The 21,730-nt window shown below is 39.3% G+C and overlaps 2 protein-coding genes and 1 long non-coding RNA gene across 5 annotated transcripts in view; 2 read left to right on the forward strand and 1 right to left on the reverse strand.

The window, feature by feature from the left end:
- PRKAR2B (protein kinase cAMP-dependent type II regulatory subunit beta) overlaps positions 1–11,085 on the forward strand; it is a 102,626-nt gene extending 91,541 nt beyond the window's left edge. Inside the window, exons 7-11 of the mRNA XM_019958673.2 lie at positions 2,545–2,646; positions 4,233–4,307; positions 6,654–6,719; positions 6,848–6,986; positions 9,136–11,085. Coding sequence (XP_019814232.2) covers positions 2,545–2,646; positions 4,233–4,307; positions 6,654–6,719; positions 6,848–6,986; positions 9,136–9,269 — 516 coding nt within the window. The 3' untranslated portion in view covers positions 9,270–11,085. The remainder of the gene's footprint in view (positions 1–2,544; positions 2,647–4,232; positions 4,308–6,653; positions 6,720–6,847; positions 6,987–9,135) is intronic.
- Positions 11,086–12,542: 1,457 nt separating this feature from the next.
- Positions 12,543–19,537, reverse strand: LOC139182605 (uncharacterized). Of its 3 annotated transcripts, XR_011566110.1 has the most exons (4): positions 19,420–19,537; positions 17,136–17,211; positions 13,123–13,232; positions 12,543–12,679 (listed from the first exon to the last, which is right to left on the reverse strand). It is a non-coding gene; the product is annotated as an uncharacterized lncRNA (long non-coding RNA). The 3 variants fall into 3 exon arrangements; XR_011566109.1 differs by lacking the exon at positions 17,136–17,211; XR_011566108.1 differs by having other exon boundaries at positions 17,136–19,537.
- Positions 19,538–19,688: 151 nt separating this feature from the next.
- Positions 19,689–21,730, forward strand: part of HBP1 (HMG-box transcription factor 1) — a 31,183-nt gene continuing 29,141 nt past the window's right edge. The window contains exon 1 of the mRNA XM_070787251.1: positions 19,689–19,798. Within this exon, the coding sequence (XP_070643352.1) occupies positions 19,784–19,798 (15 nt within the window). The 5' untranslated portion in view covers positions 19,689–19,783. The remainder of the gene's footprint in view (positions 19,799–21,730) is intronic.

The raw sequence follows: 21,730 nt of genomic DNA on the forward strand, positions 1-21,730 counted from the left end.
TGAGACCAACAGGTTGGAGCTCTGCCATGTAAGTGCAGGTGCGAAGATAAGCAAATCTCAAGAGAAAAGTCCTTTGTAGAATAGTCCAACTTTGTAAATAAGTCTAGGTCACGGTTAGCCTTGGGGGATTAACTGATCTACACGACCATGCTGATGATTCAGAGAGGTGACGATTGAAATGACTGGGGTGAAAACATTTGAAATGGGACTTTCTGGATTTTATTGATATGTCACAGTGAGTGTGAAGAGGTGGGCCACCAGTAGAAGATTTTTCTTGAGACACATAGCTTGTTGCCGTGGTTAATTTCTAAATTGCTAACCCATTTCTTGTCTTCTCTGTTTTGTAATAAACCTTGTTCATAAAATGGTGTTGCAGCTGCTTCCCAGACCTGTTTATGTATCAGAGTCACTTGGGGAGCTTTCATGAAATGCAGATTATTATAGAGCGCTGTTTGCAGAGATTTTGAGTCATTAAAATCTGGGATCTTAGAAACCTTTTTGAAAAAAACACAAGCCTGCAGAGCCAGGCTTGGAAATTATTTCAATAATTTTATTTGTTATCTTGAAAAATTTTTTTCTTTTTTAAAAAATGATTGAGTGCAAGTCCAAATCACAGCCCTTATAAAATTGTAGTAAACTAAATTAGAAGACAGGATGTTTAATTTCCTAGATACTTACATCCACACTGGCATTTTTCTCTATCCTATCAGTTCATTTGGTGGCTCAGAGGTTAAAGCGTCTGCCTGGAGTGTGGGAGACCCGGGTTCAATCCCTGGGTCGGGAAGATCCCCTGGAGAAGGAAATGGCAACCCACTCCAGTACTCTTGCCTGGAGAATCCCATAGACAGAGGAGCCTGGTAGGCTACAGTCCATGGGGTCGAAAAGAATCGGACACGACTGAGCGACTTCACTTTCACTTTCAATATGTTGTCATAGTAATTATTAATTAAAGAACATATCCCTGTTAATTTTATTTTGTATTAAAAGTATAGTTGTTGATCAGTGTATGCCAAACTAACATAATTCTGAGAGCTCTTAACTAAGAACTAATATAATGTTTTGTAGGAATTTTTAAAATGTAAAATTTGTAGGAAGACCATTTTTTGAGCCATTACCTATAAAGTTTTCCCTCGTTCCTCAATTCAGTGTTGGATCCTTGAGATTAAGTAGTATAAACATAGGAACATTTGAGGAAAATGAACATGATAAACACTGGAATCAAAGTCTACTCAAGAAAGTTGTAGTTTCTCTGTGCACAGTTTTAAAAAAGAAAACTGACATGTGGATGTGACAAAAAATCCTAGAGTCAATAATTTTTCAAGCTCTCTTTACATTGTAATTGCATGATTTAAAAACATTTCTAATACTACTGGTTTCCATGTATTTTTTTTTAACTGCAGCCCACAGGAAACACGAGGAAATGTCACAACCAGTGCGTGTGTGTGTGTGAAACAGATACATAACAACACTTTACTAAAAGGGATGCACACCCAGATTTTCTGTTTTGTTTTTTAAATAAAAGGCTGGTCATGGGTGAAGGGGTTCAAAAGGTACAAACTTCCGTTAAAAATACAGCCTAGGGACGTAACGTACAGTATGGTGTCTGCAGTTAATAATACTGTATTGTATAGTTGAAAGTTGCTATAAGAGTACATCTTTAAAGTTCTCCTCACAAGAAAAAGAATTCTGTAACTATTTATGGTGACAGATATTAAGTACTTATTGTAGTGATCATTTCACAACGGATACAAATACTGAATCATTATGTCCTACGCCTGAAACTAGTATGATGCTGTATGCCAGTTATATCTCAAAAAAAAAAGAAAAAAAGCTCACCACGTCCCACTGAACTTTAACACTCCAGGGCTGTTATCTATAACAAAAGAACTCAGTGCTAGTTTGAACTCATAAAAACTGAGTAGAATGTTGGTCGCCAGGGGCTGGGGGGCGTAATTATAAAATGAATATGTTCTGAAGACCCAGTGTACCTGATGATTATAGGTAACAATACTGTCAATATATTTGAAAGCTGCCAAGAGAATAAATCTTAAATGTCACCACACACCAAAAAAATGACAATTATTTGTGGTAGTAAGTAACTCTACTGTGGTAATAATTTTACAATATATATCAAATCAACATGTTGTATACCTTAAACAATATTACAAGTCAATTGTATCTCAAAAAGCTGGGGAGAAAAAGAAAACAGAAGCTGGTATTTTTTTAATGGTGCAACAGCACCACCTCGTGGGTTTAGCCCACTAGTTACATGTTGGTCAGATCTCTGTTCTGAATTAAAAGTAAACTGTTGCTTTCCTTCAAAAGCATGAAAATAACATTTTATATGGTTCTATATTAATGCTTAAGGAAATAAAAATATGAAATGAGTTGTATTAGAAGTATAATAATATTAATCTTTTATTTTGAAAATCTTCAATTATTGTTTGTTTCTTACAGGGAATAAAATGAAACTATCTCTTCAAACTTTCTTTCCTCATAAAGTCTACCTTTTAATTGTCTTCATATTTGATATTCTGCCTTTAGGACAGGGTAACCTTCAGGAGGATAATTGTAAAAAATAATGCCAAAAAGAGAAAAATGTATGAAAGCTTTATTGAGTCACTGCCATTCCTTAAATCTTTGGAAGTAAGTATATGTTTGTGCTTTTATTTTATTTTGCTTTAAAAGCTTCTGTTTTGTTAGGAATGCTTAGCTCTGCAGAAGGTTTCTTTGAATAATAATCTATCTATATTTTCACTTGAAAAGATTACATTGTTTTAATAGCTTAGTATTTCTTTTACTGCCTGTAACTGTATCTATTTTGTTGTTTACACATAATAGACTCTTGGGAGCAGCTACAGCAGATTTGTATGAGATCTCTTTCTAAAAGCAGACTTAAACTAATCACATAAATGTAGGCAGTAGCCTTTACAGGAAGAGGTTATCTAAATACAGAATGTCCTCACTGCCCTCTCCTTCCTTATTCCTTTCCTCTTAAAATTGGCATCCCAAGGTCTCTCTTTCTTTTTGCAGGCTGCACTTATTCCCATGCTGTACTTGTCAAATCCCCTGGCTTTAAATGTCTATTATGTTGATGCCTCTTAAAACTGACATCACTGTGCAAGGCCCCACCCAAGCCAGGCTTATTTAACATTGCATATTTAACATTTCCTCTAGGATATCTAAAAGATATCTCAAACCGACAAGTCCCAAACATCCTTCCTTCTCTTCCCCACCTGAGTGACAGTAATACCATCCTTCCAGCCTCTCGGCCAGAATCCTTGGGGTTGACAGACCTACCTGCTGACATGTCCCTATGTTGGCTTGTCAGTATTCACCTGGTAGAAATTCAGGCCTCGTTTCAGAATGCATATTGGGCAGCTCATCTTCTCCAGCAGCAGATCTGTTTAAGTAAAAATAGGTCAGAGTTGGAAATTCAAATGCCTTCAGAGTTAGGCAAGTAACAAAGAAGAAAACCAAGCCAGGATGGGACTTTGGTAAACTGGAGAGCATGTGCTCCATCTTAAGAAACAGCTGCTGGTGCACCAGAGTTTATTTATGCCACATGAAAATATGGGCTGAGTGTTGCTGACAGTTCTGATTTTTCAAGAGAAGCTGGAAATTCAAGTTTTTATGAAAAATTTGTTTAAAATGCTGGCACGTAATTCATATAATGGGGCTTCTCTGATAGCTCAGCGAGTAAAGAATCTGCCTACAAATGCAGGAGACACAGGAGACATGGGTTCAATCCCTGGGTTGGGAAGATCCCCCTGGAGTAGGAAATGGCAACCTACTCCAGTATTCTTGCCTGGTAAAATCCATGGACAGAAGAGCCTTGTGTCCATGGAGTCACAAAGAGTTGGACACCACTGAGCGATTGTGCTTTTTATATTAATTAGGTTTATTAATATGAACACACACATTGCTCAGTTTATTTGGCCTGTAGGCTACCATTTTTAAACCCATGAAATAGTTAAGATTACCTGATTAGTTTGTTTCATATAGTTCTTCATCCGTCTCCACAGGGATTGGTTCTAGGACCTTGGTGGATACCAAAGTCTGCAGATGCTCAAGTCCCTTACAGCAGACCCTCCATGGCCCTGGGTTCCACATTTGTGGATATGGAGGGGCAACTGTATATTTACTGGAAAAAATCTGTAGATAAGTAGACTGTGCACAGTTCAAACCCATATCATTGAGGGGTCAACTGTATTATCCTTTTTCCTTTATAGGTTTCTGAACGCCTGAAAGTGGTAGACGTGATAGGCACCAAAGTATACAACGATGGAGAACAAATCATTGCTCAGGTATAATACTTTTTATGGAGCTCAGTTTGAGGTTATTTTCCAAAAGATTCTTATATATTCTAAGTCTTAATAAAATTTTCATTGTCCATAATTAGTATGTAGTGGTGGATTAATATAATTATTTCCTGCCAAATGTATTTAAAATGGCTTAATTTATAGCCATCAAGCTATCTGAATGTTTTTATTTTTTTTAATTAAATCTTAAGGAAATATATATTAAATCATCCAATAGATTTAGGCATAATTTTATATTTGTACCAGACGTGAAGGTCACATGTATATAGAGAATTAAGATGTCATTTATAACAGGGGAAAAAAACTGGTAATCGTTCCATAACATTTATTAATAAGGACCCAGAAGGTGCATTGGAAGGTGTAAAGTTCTGCACAGTCAGTTCACTGGTGAAACCGTGAAATTAACCAAGAAGGGGACATGTTGCACCATGTACTTCACTGGCTGCCAGGCACTGAGGGGGCCGGCATGCTCTTGAACCCATAATGCTTTTCTCAAATCCCATTTAGAACCTGAAGCAATACACATATTGGTTAGAACAGACCTACCCAGAAGTAGGATTTATAGAAACGGTTAGAGTTTACAGATAAAAGCATATCGATGATACTGCTAATTTCCTAGTTACAAACAGGTTTTTTAGGAACTTCCCTGGTAGTTCAGTGGTTAAGACTTCACCTTCCAAAGCTAGGGGTGCGGGTTCAATCCCTGGTTGGGGAGCTAAGATCCCACATGCCTCATGGCCAAAAACCCAAGACATAAAAAAAAACAAAAAAAAAACCCAAAAAACCACAGAAGCAGTTTATAACAAATTGAATTTGTTTATTTAATAAAGACTTTAAAAAAAAAAAAGGTTTTTAACAAATTGGGTAATTTTCCTATTAATATTATACTATATTGTAATATTTATCTAAAATATTGTCTCTTTTCATACATGTGAAACAAGATTCAAGGTCTGGGAGGCCGAGAAAAGAATCAGTTTAGAAGGCAAATAAACAAGTACATCGGTCAGTCTTCCCCCTCTGCCACCCCCAGTCTGTCAAATTAGAGAACAAGGCTGAGATTCCATGATACAAATTGAAAAGCTGCAAAGCATAGAGCACTTTTGAAATGACTTTTTCCAATTATTTTGGGAATTATAGATTCACAGCATGCTGCAAAAAAAAAAAAAAAAACAAAACACGAAGTCCCATGTGCTCTTGACCCAATCTCTCCCAGTGCATTTTGTATCACTAGTACAACATCAAAACTAGCAAACTGACATTGACCCAACCGACCAACAGAACTTAACTCATTAGTTTTACATGCAATTTGAGCATGTTTTAAAAATGAAATTGCATGGCAGTTGATAGACCTTTTATGATTTAAGACACTTGAATATTTCACATGAAGGTCTTAGAGAAAGCCTGATAAAAGGTAAGGGAAAAGACATATGTATACTGAGACTTTATTAAAGGTATCTTTAGATAGTTGTCTTTTAAGCGTTTATAAACATACATGTCTGCACTATAGTATAATGGAGACTCTGCATTCCTTATTATATATTACAATCTGATACTGTATTTCTTGAATTGTAGTAAAGAGTTTTGAAATACCTGAGTTTCTCCAGAATCACTTTGAGAGGCTTAGGGAAGTCAATGTCATCTTTTGTATTACATTACTTAATTCATAAGGCATCATTGGAAATCAAGGGAATTTGTTCAAAAAAGAAAACAAGAAAACGCAGCTATGTAGTTAGAAATGGCAACACTTTCTTTGAGAAGTCTTTCTGGGCCTTGAGGTGGGCTGTCAGTAACCCAGCATCTAAAATTTGGTCCCCAGCCTGCAGGACAGGCATCAGGGCCCACACACACCGCTTTGTCTGCCTGCTTTCTCCACTTGCGGAGTTGCTGGATTATCTTGGGTTGCCATGCTCTGGCTTCATAGGTTAGGAACGACCCAGGGTGGCATATTTCAGCATAGGAGCAGCTGACAGAGGCGACACTGCTGGGAAACAGTGCTCACGTTTCTGACCATGTCTGTGCTTTATCCAGGCTGCAGTTTGAGCGAAATTCTTACCTTGGTGTTAGTTGCTATATTTTCTTGCTAGTTTTAGCAGAGATGCTCTAGTAGACAGTATATCATTTCAGATGATTTTACAAATGAAATTGTTACACGATAATTGTTGATCATAACATCTCAACTTAGGAGGGGCCATAACCTGTTCTGTGGGGTTTCAGCTTTCAGGAGATGATCTGTAAACTGGCATGGGATTGATTTCAGAGTGTGGTGGGCAGCAGGATTGCTGTCAACTAAAGTTGGATTTTTCACCCTCTGTTTTTATTCTATTCTGACAGGGAGACTTGGCTGATTCTTTTTTCATTGTAGAATCGGGAGAAGTGAAAATTACTATGAAAAGGAAGGTAAGTCCTAAAAATCCATGAAATATTAACAAGTAACATAATAGACTTTTTTTTTTTTTTTCCTGACTAAGCTTCATTCTGTTTTTCTTAAGCTGAGTGAACGCTAACACTTTCCATCACCTTGTCAGGGTAAGTCAGAGGTGGAGGAGAACGGTGCAGTTGAAATCGCTCGGTGTTCTCGAGGGCAGTACTTCGGCGAACTGGCTCTGGTAACGAACAAGCCCCGAGCCGCTTCCGCACACGCCATCGGGACCGTCAAATGTTTAGGTAGGACTCACGGCCCAGGGCACACTTGCCCCAGTTGAAATCCTTCTGTGTGCATTGTACGTATTCAGCGTCACACTGATTATTTTACTGGGTTCACAAGTTTTATGGTCCCAACAGAATACAAGATTAGGATTCATTGCACTGTCAAGCCAATTTGGTGGAAGCCAACTTCTTAGAAAACTTTTCACACACATATACATTGTTCTTTTTTACAGACATTAAGTAACATTTTAGTATGTTGTTAAGATAAGAATTCTGAGTACCAAGCTTTACATCTAATTTTTCAAATGAACAATATGCACTGTGTTCCATTTCTGCTAAAAACCCCCTCAAACAGCACTTTTATAAGGTATACTAAGTTCTGCAGGGGAAGTTAAAATGTCTAGGAAAAGTTTCTCATCCTAGGATTAGGAAACAAGAGTTCAAGTGTGTCATAGCACAATGAAAATCTTGTTCAGCTGTTTATTACTTCTGTGTACCACACAGAAATGCCATGAACAGAAGGGCCATCTTCAGCTGGAAGGCATCTATATATAGCAGAGATTTTATATGTGAGAAATAACTTATTTTAGTAATGAAAAATATAACTCAGGAGATATTAATACAGATGACATTTTCTTTAAGAAAACTAGTCAATACTCTGTAATGACCTGTATGGGAAAAGAATCTAAAAACAGTGGATACATGTCTGTGTATAAACTGATTCACTTTGCTGTACAGCAGAAAGTAATAAACATTATAAATCAACTATACACCAATAAAAATTAATTTAAAAAGTAATTAGCTACTCTGTACTCTTCGTCCACAGTTCAGTAGAATAAATTTAGCTTCAGTGTTAAGATTTGCAAGTATCCCCAGAATTTTCTTAGAGAAGTTGTTTTTTAAATGATTTTAAATAAGTATAGTATTACTCTAGTGTTACACTTGGATGAAAAAGAAAAATTTAGAAGCTGACAGGTAATTTCTCTGAGTAGATAGAGGTGTTAGACAGTAGGGAGTAAAGATGATGTGAGTGAAATCCCATTACTTTTTTTCTATAATAAAATATATATTCACATTAAATTTGAGAAATACAGAAAGGTAGGAAAAACTAAGAGTTACCCAGTACCACCACCACCCAGCAATTTCCACATCCTATTATAATTCCTTATCATCCTTTTTTATTTGTATGTTTTCAGCTTTAAATCAGTTTTGTAAACTGCTTCTTTCATTCATTATAGCTTAGGCATTTTCTCATGTTTATTACATCAGATATTAACATTGCTTAAATACACACTGAATTATTTACTCACTTCCCACTGTTACATAATTTTTGAGTTTTGGCTCCATTTTGCGCGGTGGAGGAGAGCTTTTCTGTGGGGGTGTGTGCATATACTGCTTTTTCACATGATAGGATTTTTCCTGAGAAATGCTTTTTGGAATTGGGTTTTCTTTTTATGGTTTTTGATATCTATTGCCATATCACTTGTATTTGCACTTATTTGCATGCTGCCAGCAGTGCAAGAATTTCCATTCACTCTATTGTAAACACTGCCTTTTTTAGTTCTGTAAATTTAAGAAGCAAAAACAAAAGAATTTTAATTTGTATTTCAATGATAGTATGATTATATTTTCATATAAATTCAGTTTTTAAAAATGCTCGAGACAAGCAATCTAAGCAACATAGAGCATATACTTACAGAAGTGGACAAAATCATTATTTGGACTGCCATTTTGAATTGACTAGACCCTAGTATAAAAGAGTAAAAAATTGTAAAGGGCAACATCTGGTCTTCACAGCATTGCATTGTAAACCCTGAGGAGGGAAAACAAGATAGAAAACACTACCTTGCCACTCTTGAGTTCATACTGCTAAAGTGGTGACATAAAAATGAATTTATTTTGTAAAATTCCAAGGTCTTGCCATAACAATCCCTCATTCTTTTAACCTGGATCAGGAACTTCCAATACAACGTCATATGGCCACGGGCCACTGGCTGCTTCCTTTTTGAAGTGGAATGTTTTTATCTTTATGCCTTTTTCTTGTATCTGATATTTATGCAAAAATGCCATTGCGTCATTGACATACGTGAAATAGGTACCATAAGTGACTTAGAAATTCCAGGTTTGTAAAGAATGTTATTTTTCTTTTATTCTCCACTCTTCTTAGCCATGGATGTGCAAGCATTTGAAAGGCTTTTGGGACCTTGCATGGAAATTATGAAAAGGAACATCGCTACCTATGAAGAGCAATTAGTTGCCCTGTTTGGAACAAACATGGATATTGTTGAACCCACTGCATGAAGCAAAAGTATTGGAGCAAGACCTCTAGTGACAAAATTACACAGTAGTGGTTAGTCCACTGAGAATGTGTTTGTGTAGATGCCAAGCATTTTCTGTGATTTCAGGTTTTTTCCTTTTTTTACATTTACAATGTATCAGTAAACAGAATAGGTATTTAATAGTCAATAGGCTTTAACATCACTTTCTAAAAAGAGTAGATCAAAAAATATCAACATACTGATAAAATGACTTTCTACTCCACAAAATTATGATTTGACTGAAAGATTCAGATGATTGTAATATATTGAAAGTATCTGTGTTTAAGAAGATAATTAAAGGATGTTATCATAGGCAATGTGTATTCATTTTGACTTGCTCAGATTGATATGTTATGACTACACCCATGTAAAAGGGAACTTGGCAGTGAACCATGCTATACAGCATGGCATCACATTCTTTTTACAACTCACTATATATAGTAAGTACAATTTAACCATTTTTGTTTTAAAGTTTTTCTGGCTTGATAAGTTATGTGCTGGCCTTGGCCTATTGGTGAAATGGTATAAAACATCTTATGCAATTTTAAAACCTTTTATATTTTTGCAATAAAGTACCTTTTGACTTCTTGGGTATAATGTCAGTAGCCTACATATTCCAGTGGTTTTAAGGACAGGCAGTTTAGTCATTACAACAACAGGAAAGTGTCTTTGGATGAAAGGTCATTATTTTCCTCATAAAGCATCTATCTATGCTTCCTTCTTTCATTTTTGCAGTTCTCTGTTATCTTTAAAAATTTGTTTGACATTTAATGTCACAAATATTTTTAAATGTTCTTTAAACTTAATTGTTGTCTTCTAAAAGCCTAAGATCTTATTATATATGCTAAAAAAAAAAGTCTCCTATACCAAAAATATTCGGGGTCCTTATCAACATGCCCATAGATATTTCTTTGTTCTTCACTAGACATGTGTAATAACATCCTTGCAGACATCTGCTCCCATGGGTTTCCTCCAAAGTGGGAGAAATAAGTTATTGTAAGTAAAACATATATAAGGATGCAAGGAATTTCTGCCCATTCCAAGTATACCATTAGGCCTCTCCACTTGCTTTAATGTAGACTCTCAACTGCATTCATTTCATTCTGCAAATGCAGAATGAACTCAGCTGAATAGATTTTTGTTGATAATTGATAATGCTTATTATCCTGCTACATAAAATGAATTAATTATATTCCACCAAAGCAGTATACTCTTACATGGATTCTAGGACTACATGACCCCAATGTCCAGAGACATTAATTCTAAATAGTTGTTCCCTTTTAAATCAGCGATTTCATTTTGGGAAATATGTTTCAAAGAAATATATACATGGGTAAAAAAATTCTGTGGCTAGTGTGGTCTTATTAGAGAATGTTTCTGGTCTTGCTTGTATAATGAAAATGTGGTAAAGATACGTGAATTGGATAATGTACATATAAGAAGTATGTAAAATATACCTTCAGCCACATTTTAGCACAGTTTTAACTACTTTGCAAACTTTCCCACGGGAAGAGAGCTTACTGAATGCAGATTTGTTTTCTATAATATTTCAGATTTTAAAAGTCATGTCTACCGAACAAGAAAAAAACACAACCACAAATTCCTGGTTTATCATTCTGTATTTTCAACTTCCTTCACTTTTTCAAGTTACCTATTTTGTTGCATAAGCTAATTGTTAACTACAAATGCCTGTTTAATAAAGAACTCTGACCAAGGCTGTAAATGCCAGTTACATTATTTTCAGTATTGTTGGTTATATTTAAAATTTCCTTATAATAAAGCACAGTTTTATAATAAAATATTATTACTGAGGTGTTTTTTTCTTTCTTGTTTCTTTACTGTGACTTCGTAGTGCACATTATACCATGTGAAATGCATGACAGAGGTCCGGCATATGTGAAAACAAAGGTAAGATCTGGGCAGCTTGCAGCAAGGAAGTGTGGTTCTGTAGGACGAGAGGTTTTTAAAAATCTTAACTATCGGTTATATGTGATACAGATAGTTGTGATATGTTGCAGACTCAGTCAGCCATTTAGAATAACCAAGTCTGGCTGGCTAACTAGGGAATGTATGTGTTAAAGTAATTAAAACACCACAAGTTTGAGTTATGGATGCCCCTGTTTAATCACCAGCCAAGAGTCTTTATGTTTGGAAATTCTCTGTTGATGTTTCATTCAAGCATGCATCATGTATGACTAAGAATTCTGGGAGGACGCTCAATTTTAATACAAAGGTGCTTTTCTTTGTGTGTGTGTGTGTGTGTGTGTCCTGCTGATACAAACTAGGGCTTGGTGCATATAAATGTAAAACACTACCTGGGATCCATGCTGTGTGAATGTGTTTGGTTTATTCTTAGAAACCTGGCTAGCACTCTTTAAAATGCTTTACAATTCTGCAAGTGAGACACACAGCACTAAGGAAGAACTTCGGATTTTATTGGAATATGTAGGATTAAGTGCTGAGTCCTTTTTCTTTCTAAAGCATCTTTAAAATATGGATATAATTTTTCCTAATTTTTTTCAAAAAATGTTACATTTCTAATAAGGACTAGATGGCCTTTGGCATTCTTAAAGAACATTAATAATGTATAAGCCTAGAGTGCTAAGTAACACATCTGGATGAGCTGTACTATCCAGCTTAAACAACTGGAAAGGAGAGTCTCAAATCTAAATAAAATGTTAATAACTAAGGGAGAAACAGAATTACTAACACATGTGGGAGAAAATTCATAAGGGAGAAATAGAATAATAAGGAATGCTGGCTTCTAAAATAAATGTGTGAGGTACAGCCTCATGTTGAGTATGAGAAAGAATTCTGATAAGAAACTGAAGGAAAAAAAGAAATTGGAGCAAGAGTTAAGACAAACTCTTACCTGCTCCAGGATACTTTTCAAGGCAGCAAAACTGGTTGAGCAACTGAAACTATACAGTTGTTAGTAAACAGTCTTTACGGGTATTAAAAAAAAAAAAAAACAACACCTTGAAAGTAAAATGAATTACGGAAATGAAAGCAGTAAGGTAAACTTACTTGGAGGACTTGTGTGCCCATTAGTCACTACAAGAAGTTAAATCAGTTTCATTTGTATAAGTGAGAAAAATCCATGACTCCACCAAAATCATTTACTTTGTGCATCCATGGCAGAACTTGGGCAATCTTGAGTCTCTTGCTTCCCCCATGCAATTCTTGGCTTCATACTTCAATTGGGGGCGGCGGGGGCGGGGGGGTGGGGGGGGTGGGGGTGGGGGGGAAGCCCAAAACAGCCTAAAAGTTGAGAGATATATTTATTTGGGGAATTTAACTGAGGACTATAGCCTGGGGAAACAGCCTTTCAGATAACCCTGAGGGACTGTTCCAAAGAGGTAAGGGAGGAGCCAGGATACATAGGAGTTTTTGCTGAAAAAGACCAAAAAAAAAAAATGTAGTCAGATATCAAAAGATCATTGCTAATCACACACAAAAATACATATTTCAAGTTAAAAGATTTTAGTGGTTTTCTCATCTAGGGCCAGTATCCTGTTTTTTCCCATCCTGAATTCCTCTCAGGGTGCAGGGGTGATTGCAATGGCTGCTGGCTTGAGGGTGGGCAACATTCTTTGTTTACTGAAATGGTAGGTAACATTTTTATGTTTGTCCACACTCATATTCTCTGAATAATGATGTAATTGAGCCTGGTATATAGACAAATGTGTACAGAGTTTCCAAGGAAGACTTTCTTTGACCAAGAGATCTGGGTTTTTCTGTCCCTTTTTATGCTTTAAGTTTGTAAATTTAAAGTTGCTAAGGAAGTCCTGAAAAGGTAACATTTATATATGGAAAGATGTGATGGTAGACCTTACAGAGGTAACTGTCTCCGCCATAAAAATGAAGTGCCATCTCTTAGGTGGTGTTCCCACATTTTGATTAACCACAGCTTGGGTCTTGCCATCTTCCTGAAAAACTCAAGCCACTGCAACATGTAAATACATGAAATGTTTTGTTAGTACCAATTATAACTGAATCTTTAAAGTAGATGCATTTATTACTCAGTTGTGAAACCAAGCAGGACCTGTGGGGTATGGAAACTTTTCATGTCCTGTTTCTTGTTTATAGGGAAAAGCTTCAGCTTCCTAGACCTTTCCTGATTTTCAGAGGGCAGATTCAAAAGTTACTCATTAGGGAAACACGGGAATGCCAAAAGAAAGGAAAAGCAGTGAATAACAGTGCAGAGAAAGGGCAGGATTGTGGTTTTTCTTGAAGAGATACATTCATAACCATCTGATATATCTCTGAGTTCTTTTGCAGGAACTAAGGCTCCCACCCAGGGGGAGGATGGTAACTTCAGGCGGAACCCAAGATTCCTGTTACCTCACCGCCAGCAAATCAGTGGAAAGTGACACACCCTGTGTCCTCACCCCAAATTTTGCCCTTAGAGGCTCTTCCCTGAACCCTACCAGGGAGTCGGGTTCTTTGAACATGAGGTGCCCATTCTCCTTGCTTGGCCTGCTGCTGCTGCTGCTGCTGCTAAGTCACTTCAGTCGTGTCCGACTCTGTGTGACCCCATAGACGGCAGCCCACCAGGCTCCGCTGTCCCTGGGATTCTCCAGGCAAGAACACTGGAGTGGGTTGCCATTTCCTTCTCCAGTGCATGAAAGTGAAAGTAAAAGTGAAGTCGCTCAGTCGTGTCTGACTCTGCTTAAACCTTAAACCTTTCTCTGCTCCCAACCCCTTGGTCTCACTGTGCATCAGGCACTGGCCTTTGGAAAAAACTGGAAAAATGGTTTTATTCCCCAGGCACGAGGGGGTTAGGGTGGTTTAGTTGCTAAGTTCTTGTCTGACTCTTGTGACCCCATAGACTGTAGCCCGCCAGGCTCCTCTGTCCATGTGATTTCTCAAGCAAGAAAACTCGAGTGGGTTGCCATTTCCTTCTCCAGATCATCTTCCTGACCCACGATTGAGCTTAGGTCTCCGGCATTGCAGGTGGACTCTACCTACTGAGCCACCAGGGAACCTCAATGAGCTGGAAATGGACTCTGAAATAAAGGCTGCCTTCACTTTTGACTGTAACCACCTAGAAATGGAATCCTCAATGTCTTACATATTTCACATGATAAAAACTCACCAAGTAGAACCTCTGAATGAGTTCATGAGCGGTAAATATGCCCAGGCACAACCTTGGATAAAGTTGCTTCTAACTCCTGATTTTCCATCTCTGCCCTAAAACCTACCATGACCACAGTCCTGCTGAGGAACAAGAGAGTGAGTCCTGGATCCCTGGAACTGCACTGCCACATTTAGGTGGAAGGTTGATATTTAATACAAGTGAATCTCTTTACAAAATGACTATATTCTTGAAATGTATACAAATGACATTTCTAAAAGCCAAATATCTTAATTAGGAGAGGGGCTCACTATAAAGACGTCTTTAGCAAGTCTTTTCTTTCTTAATTGCTTTTGAAAGCTGAACCGAAATGTCCTCCACTTTTTTATTACTATAGTGCACATTATGATCTGCTATGTAATTTGAAGGAGCTGCAGTGTTTGGTGATGAGTAGACACAGCAAGTGACACAAACCATACGGAAACTATATGTAATGGGGTCAGTGTTCAAAGCAACTTACACAAAATAACATATACTATATATTAATAAGAAAATGTATCTTATTTCCTTTTATTCATCTGTTCAGCAGGTATTTATAATATTTATTGATTGCCTGGGCAAAACGATGCATATGATATAGACCAGACAAAAAGATGCATAAGAAATATGGAAAGAAGAAATAATGCGAATTTGGGAGGAGGTAAATGTAAGCAAAAATGGTTAAGTGTAGCACATTTAAGTGGCTTGCTAGGTGGCTCAGTGTAGTAAAGAATCCGTCCGTCAGTGCAGGAGACAAAAGAGACATGGGTTCAATCCCTGGGTCACGAAGATCCCTTGGAGGAGGAAGTGGCACCCCATTCCAGTATTCTTGCCTGGGAAATCCTACGGACAGAGGAGCCTGGTGGGCTACAGTCCATGGTGCCGCAAAGAATCAGACTGAGTGAGTGAGCACACACCACACAGTTAAGTACATATTAGTCCTGTGATCTTAATGGCTTTTTATCTAAAATTAGCTACTTTTGACTGGTAACTAAAACAAAATACACAGAGAAAGGCCTAGCATCCCAGACAGACATGAGAGAAAAAGTGTAGGAATCTGTGCTCCATTTCCTAATTTGAATACTTGACTTCATTTGCTTGCTTCAGTTCAGTTCAGTTCAGTCGCTCAGTCATGTCCAACTCTGCGACCCCATGAATCACAGCACGCCAGGCCTCCCTGTCCATCACCAACTTCCGGAGTTCACTCAGACTCACGTCCATTGAGTCAGTGATGCCATCCAGCCATCTCATCCTCTGTCATCCCCTTCTCCTCCTGCCCTCGATCCCTCCCAGCATCAGAGTCTTTTCCAATGAGTCAACTCTTCGAATGAGGCGGCCAAAGTACTAGAGTTTCAGCTTTAGCATCATTCCTTCCAAAGAAATCCCAGGGCTGATCTCCTTCAGAACGGACTGGATCTCCTTGCAGTCCAAGGGACTCTCAAGAGTCTTCTCCAGCACCACAGTTCAAAAGCATCAATTCTTCGGCACTCAGCCTTCTTCACAGTCCAACTCTCACATCCATACATGAGCACAGGAAAAACCATAGCCTTGACTAGATGGACCTTTGTTGGCAAAGTAATGTCTCTGCTTTTGAATATGTTATCTAGGTTGGTCATAACTTTCTTTCCAAGGAGTAAGCGTCTTTTAATTTCATGGCTGCAATCACCATCTGCAGTGATTTTGGAGCCCCAAAAAATAAAGTCTGACACTGTTTCCACTGTTTCCCCATCTATTTCCCATGAAGTGATGGGACCGGATGCCATGATCTTCGTTTTCTGAATGTTGAGCTTTAAGCCAACTTTTCCACTCTCCACTTTCACTTTCATCAAGAAGCTTTTGAGTTCCTCTTCTTTGCTTCTTTGCTTGCTTACCTTTTAACATTTTGAACAGTGATATTTTAAACATTTAAGCAATGTCATGTACTTTAACTTCTATGTTTCTTAGCCCACTGGTCATTGGTATGCCAACTGTGTTGGAATACAGTAATTTCACCCCTAAATAAGCTTTATCTAGTTTTTAAAAAACAAATTAGAATTTGATGTTTCTTTATGAAAACAGAAGTATTTTACAAATTGCTGAAGACATTTTGATTTTGGATAACAACTCAACATATTTGGGCATAGTTTATGTGGAATATGTATGTGTGTATATGGTATTTGCACTGACCAGAAGTAGATGCTATTTAAATAAAATTTTATTTTTGAACTTTCTTTTGGTTACAGCTTGTAGGATTTTCATTCCCTGACCAGGAATTGAACCCACACCCTTGGCAGTGAGAGCTTTGAGTCCTAACCAGTGGACTACCAGGGAATTCCCAAAATTGATTTTTTAATGTCAGTTTTATCATGGAAGTATGTTATGAACAAATGTTCTTTAGTATATATAAAAATCCCTTACAGGTTCAGTCGTGTCCGACTCTGCAAACCTATGAACTGTAGCCCATCAGGCTCCTCTGACCGTATTTCCCAGGCAAGAATACTGGAGTAGGTTGTCATTTCCTTCTCCAGGGGATCTTCCTGACCCAGGGATGGAACCTATGGGGATGCAACCTGTGTCTCCTGCGTCCCCTGCATTGGCAGGCAGATCCTTCACCACTGAGCTAAAATATTTTATATCTATTATAAAATATGTCATTTTATATTTTATCACATATAAATAGTAAGTAATTGGTACAAAAATTCTTTATGTATATTTTAGTGAAGTAGTAGAATTTATATTCTAAGGAGATCTTACTGGTTTTGTACTTTGATCTTTGTTCCGGCTGAGTTGGCTGGTTTTCTTAGTCATCCAAAAATGAATAATGAGGTTCCTATTAAATATACATAGGTGCATAAGGTAAGCATTTAGCTTCCCAGGAGAGTCCAAACATGGACTAATTGTCCACTTAAAGGTACAGAGATTCTAACACTGACATTTAATCAGTTATGACTGAACTAACTCAAGAGAATTTTACTCTTCTATTTAATGACCTGGACAAAAATGAGAGTATGTGAAAATATTTTCTATCTTTGTATCCATATGAATTAGCACAGTGGTCAACCAATAGTAGGAACTAAATAGGTATTTCTGAATGAATGGATAGGAAAACCTTTATAGTACTAATAAAAGACAATCATTTCCAATAATGTACAATAGCTTGATGTGAAGGTGCTATTCTTCCTACCATTGTGTTCACAAATAAAAAAATATCTCCACTAAGGCTTTTACTAAACGCTTGGAAACAGAAAACCTTTTAAAATTAGTTAAGGTTCAGCCAAAAGCAGATCTCATGGTTCATGCAGTGTTGGGGGGTGGGGGGGCAGGGATGGTGTGGTACCAGCTCTTGAAAGTTCATTTTTTGGATGGTGGGAAAGGTTTTTAGTTTCCTGGAGGGAGCTAGTCATTAATAGCTGAGATTTTAGTTTTCAGTGATCAAGTGAATTCCACGGATTTTTCTTTTTGTCAGGAAATTAAACACTGGAGTTCATATTTTCAATTTTTCAATTCTGAGGCGCAATGAACCTCCACTGTTAAAAAAAGTGAAGAAAGAAAATAAAAATACACAAAAGAGCAGGGCCACAATTGAGTCCTGGGGTCACTCCATTAATCTCTGAACGAAGATAAATACAAATATTGTCCTTTTTACTCAGGGAAAAATTTAGGCATTTTATTGGCCTTCTGAATTATTTTTAGGAAACAAAATAATTTGATTAGTATTTGTGAATACAGAATCTTTGATCTGTATTTGATCTGAATACCATCTTTGATCACATGGTAGGGAGGACTCTTTAAGGATTCAAACAGGGAATCCCTAAAAGAATTTGAAAACTTGTTTCAGTATGGGAAAGTTACTTTGGATTTCCATATTTGTTCCGTGGCTTTCAGATTTAAAAATTCCAGAAAAGTAGGGGTTTTAAAGGAATCACTAGCAAGGATTTAAGGCTCCTTTCCAAAAGTTTGACTTTATAGATTTCTCTCTAGTATGTTTTCCTCCTCTTAAACATACATATAATGATCTAAAGATATAAAACCTAAAGCATAGCTTAAATGACTAAACACTAAAAGTTCAAAGGAAAAAAAGCTTAATAATGCCTTTGTAATGGGAATGGTAAAAACATCAATTATAGACTAGGAACTGGACAGCCTTGTTTAAAATGAAGGTAACTATAATGCCAAAGAAGCCATCCTCCTCTCTTTGAGTCAGAGAATTCGTAACTTAAGGAGGAACTCCTAGTGGAAACAAAGTAGGAAGACATTCTTTCATCAGTGGAAGACCTCTGGAGAGGAAAAACGGTTAAACTGAAACTCGCCAGAGAAACCCTGATAACGATTCACAAATTACATCCGTTTAAGTCACACATTATATCCCTCCGTATTACCTTAAACAACGAGTAAGCTGGTCAAATACAGAAAACATCAATTTGCCTTTCCTCAATTCGAAAGTCAACAGTAATGACCCCACCTCCCGCTTCACAGTTTTGTAAATTGTCCAGATCTCCGAGCTTCTCTCTCACTGTTCATCTCCAAGCCTCTCGGTGCCTGGCACGCAGCCGGCATTCAAAAAATTTCGGGTGAACTGAACAGAGTCCGCAGAGAAACCGCAAGCTGCTGTCCAGGGAGGGGCGAAGCCAGGCTCAGGATAAAGAAATGTTAAGTCTTCCCACTGGACCCCAGCACCACCTTTATTATCCCCATCAGGCCTGGGGCCGTGATTTCTGGGTGACTGGGTCCCCCTCGAGGCAGCACTGCTTCCGCTTGTGCAGTCATCGCCTTCCCCTCGCACTTAAACAATACCTTGGCCTCTTGCCAAATTCTGAGCTGCGAGCAACTCTGGCTGTTTATGGCCCGGAATGGGTACTGCGAGAAGCTTGAGGCTGCTTTGAGTGCTAGCACAGGCCCAGAGGAAGAGAAGAGGCCAAAGCTTTAAAACACTCCCTTCCTCCGCCCCCTCCTTTTTGTCCCAGACACCAAAACAAACGAGCTGATACACGTGTCCCTATGACTCTTGTTTACTATCAAGACTGCACCGTGCACGCACTTCTGGGAAATGTAGTCCAACCTGTTCCCCGACGTGCAGTCTCGGAGAGAAACACAGCCAGACCCAGACTACGAACCCACAATCCATTTCGGGGGCAATGTTTGGCTGGAGTCCCGGGAGTCTCGGCAGCAATCCAATCCGAAGCGCTCACCCTGGTGATTGACACTCCGTCTTCCCCAATAAATACAACACAAAAGTCAATACAAGCCCGCCCACCGAGACGGACCACGGTACCAACCAATAGGAAGGAGAATCGATTGAATGGCAGTGCCGCAGGCCAATAAGAAGGCGAAGGAGCTGGGCGGAGGCTCAACCCCCCGGGGGTTTGAGGGGAGGGGGAAGACGAAGCTTGAAAGACTTGGTAATGGCGACGGGTTTGGTAAGTAGGAAAGTTTCGGTGGAGGACTAAGAGCGGCGGCGGGAGCAGTAACGCGCCCCGGGAAGGCCGGCGTCAGTTGTAGAGGGGATACGCGAGTTGCTGGTGGTGTTGTCGCGGCCGGGGCGGCCCGCGCCGGGGCTGCTTATACTCCGCGGCGGTTTGTTGTCTTTCTGTTCGGGAAGGGGTGGGGGTGGGGAAGGGAGGGGCAGGATCTCGAGGGTATCTGGCGGCCGGGTGAACTCGGGTCGGCTGTCCTCTTCATGACGGCCGGGGCAGTTAACCGTCCGATACCGGCCTGCGGCGAAACCACCGGACTGGCGCTTCCCGCGAGCTCACCTGGGCTTCGCGTCGGCACGGTCCGTGGGGGTCTTGGGGCGGGGGCTGGGAGGCGTCTGCGAGGACTGCGCTCTGGGCCGGGTGGCGCGGTGGGTGGCCGGGCCGGGTGAGGAGATGGGGCGGGCCTGGGCGGGGGAAAGGGGGCCGACGCGACTCTGGGGCTGCCCAGGAAAGTTTGACTTCAACTCCCCGCGAGTGGGCGGAGGGTCGGAGGTTGGCCCGGGGTGGGCAGCCGGCCGCGGGTGGAGGACTCTTGTGAGGCGCCGCCTCTTCAGGGGCCGAGAGGGGCTCGGGCCGAACTGGGAAGCTCGCGGAGCCCTTGGGCCCCGGGGCTCATTGTTACGCAGTTCGAATGAATGGACTCCTTGGCGCCTGCGCGGTGGAGTTGAGCCGAGGGGAAAAACAAGCCTGGAGTCCAGGCTGCGGTCACATGATGGGGGGAGGGGAGGGGAACGCGATGAATGGCGAAAGAGGGTGGGGGATGGACTTGGCGTGAACCGGGAGGCACTGCCTCTGTGTGACCGAGATCGAGGCTTGGCAGGCGATTTCAGTCTCCGCCTTCCAACCTATGCTGCTGCCCCAGGCGGATTAAAACAAAAAAGACTAGCGAAATCGACTGTCGGAACCAGGTTTTTGTGGCTCCTTCAAACGCTGCATGCTGTCTAGGGGAGTTCGCTCGTCGCCGTGCATTCTTTTGAACACTTCACCTAGAGTTAATTCTTTAGGAGTTTTCAGCAAGAATCTTTTGTAAAGGGAGCTCTGACTGCAGGGAAGCACTCAAGAGTCTTTAATTCTGGGATCCAGTGATGCTAAGGGAGGAGGTTAAAAGTCAGTTGTATGTATACCAGGAAGTGTTGGGAGTCCTACCAACAATTCCGACTGAGTGCTATAGATTTATTTCCCTCTAACTAGCAGTAACAGGTGATTCCTAACAATGATTTAGTGAAATTAAAGTTACGTTTGGAGAATTAGAATAGTTGTAACATTTGTAAATAATTTTCTATTAACCACTGATAATACGTTTGTGATGTACTGCTAGTTCTTTCAGTCTCTGCTTTTTGTTGTTACTGTTTCTGCTGTTTTCCGATTTAATTTGCTAAGTACTAGGGTCAACTGTTGAATTTCCACGATTGAACTTACTCAGTTCTTGCTGAGTAGGTAATAGTTGACAAAGTTTTACGGAAATTTGAATTACATTCGAAAGAATTCAATGTACCCAATACATTTTGGAGCTGTTTTATACTTTTGAGGAAGCCAAAACAAAATATTTAAATTCTAAATTGACGGTACATTATAGAGTGAAATTTTGATTTCACTTCCTGGTTTCCATTTTACTTAGTTTTATAAGCCCAACTACTTATAAAAAATTAAAAGATTTTATTTATTTGGCTCCCCGGCCACGCCAACCAAGGATCAAACCCTAGCCCCCTCCAGAGGAAGTGCGGGGCCCGAACCACTGGTCCCCCAGTTACCTTTTTCAGCTTAGAAAAATCTCCTTAGTTCAAAGTTACCTTCTCCCGGGATTTCCCACAATTTTCCATGTTTCACAATGCTTGCTTCTCAGACTTCAAAAATGGTACTATCACTTTAAGAGTT

Source organism: Bos indicus, chromosome 4, assembly GCF_029378745.1.
Source record: "Bos indicus isolate NIAB-ARS_2022 breed Sahiwal x Tharparkar chromosome 4, NIAB-ARS_B.indTharparkar_mat_pri_1.0, whole genome shotgun sequence".
In the NCBI taxonomy this organism is placed as follows: domain Eukaryota; kingdom Metazoa; phylum Chordata; class Mammalia; order Artiodactyla; family Bovidae; genus Bos; species Bos indicus.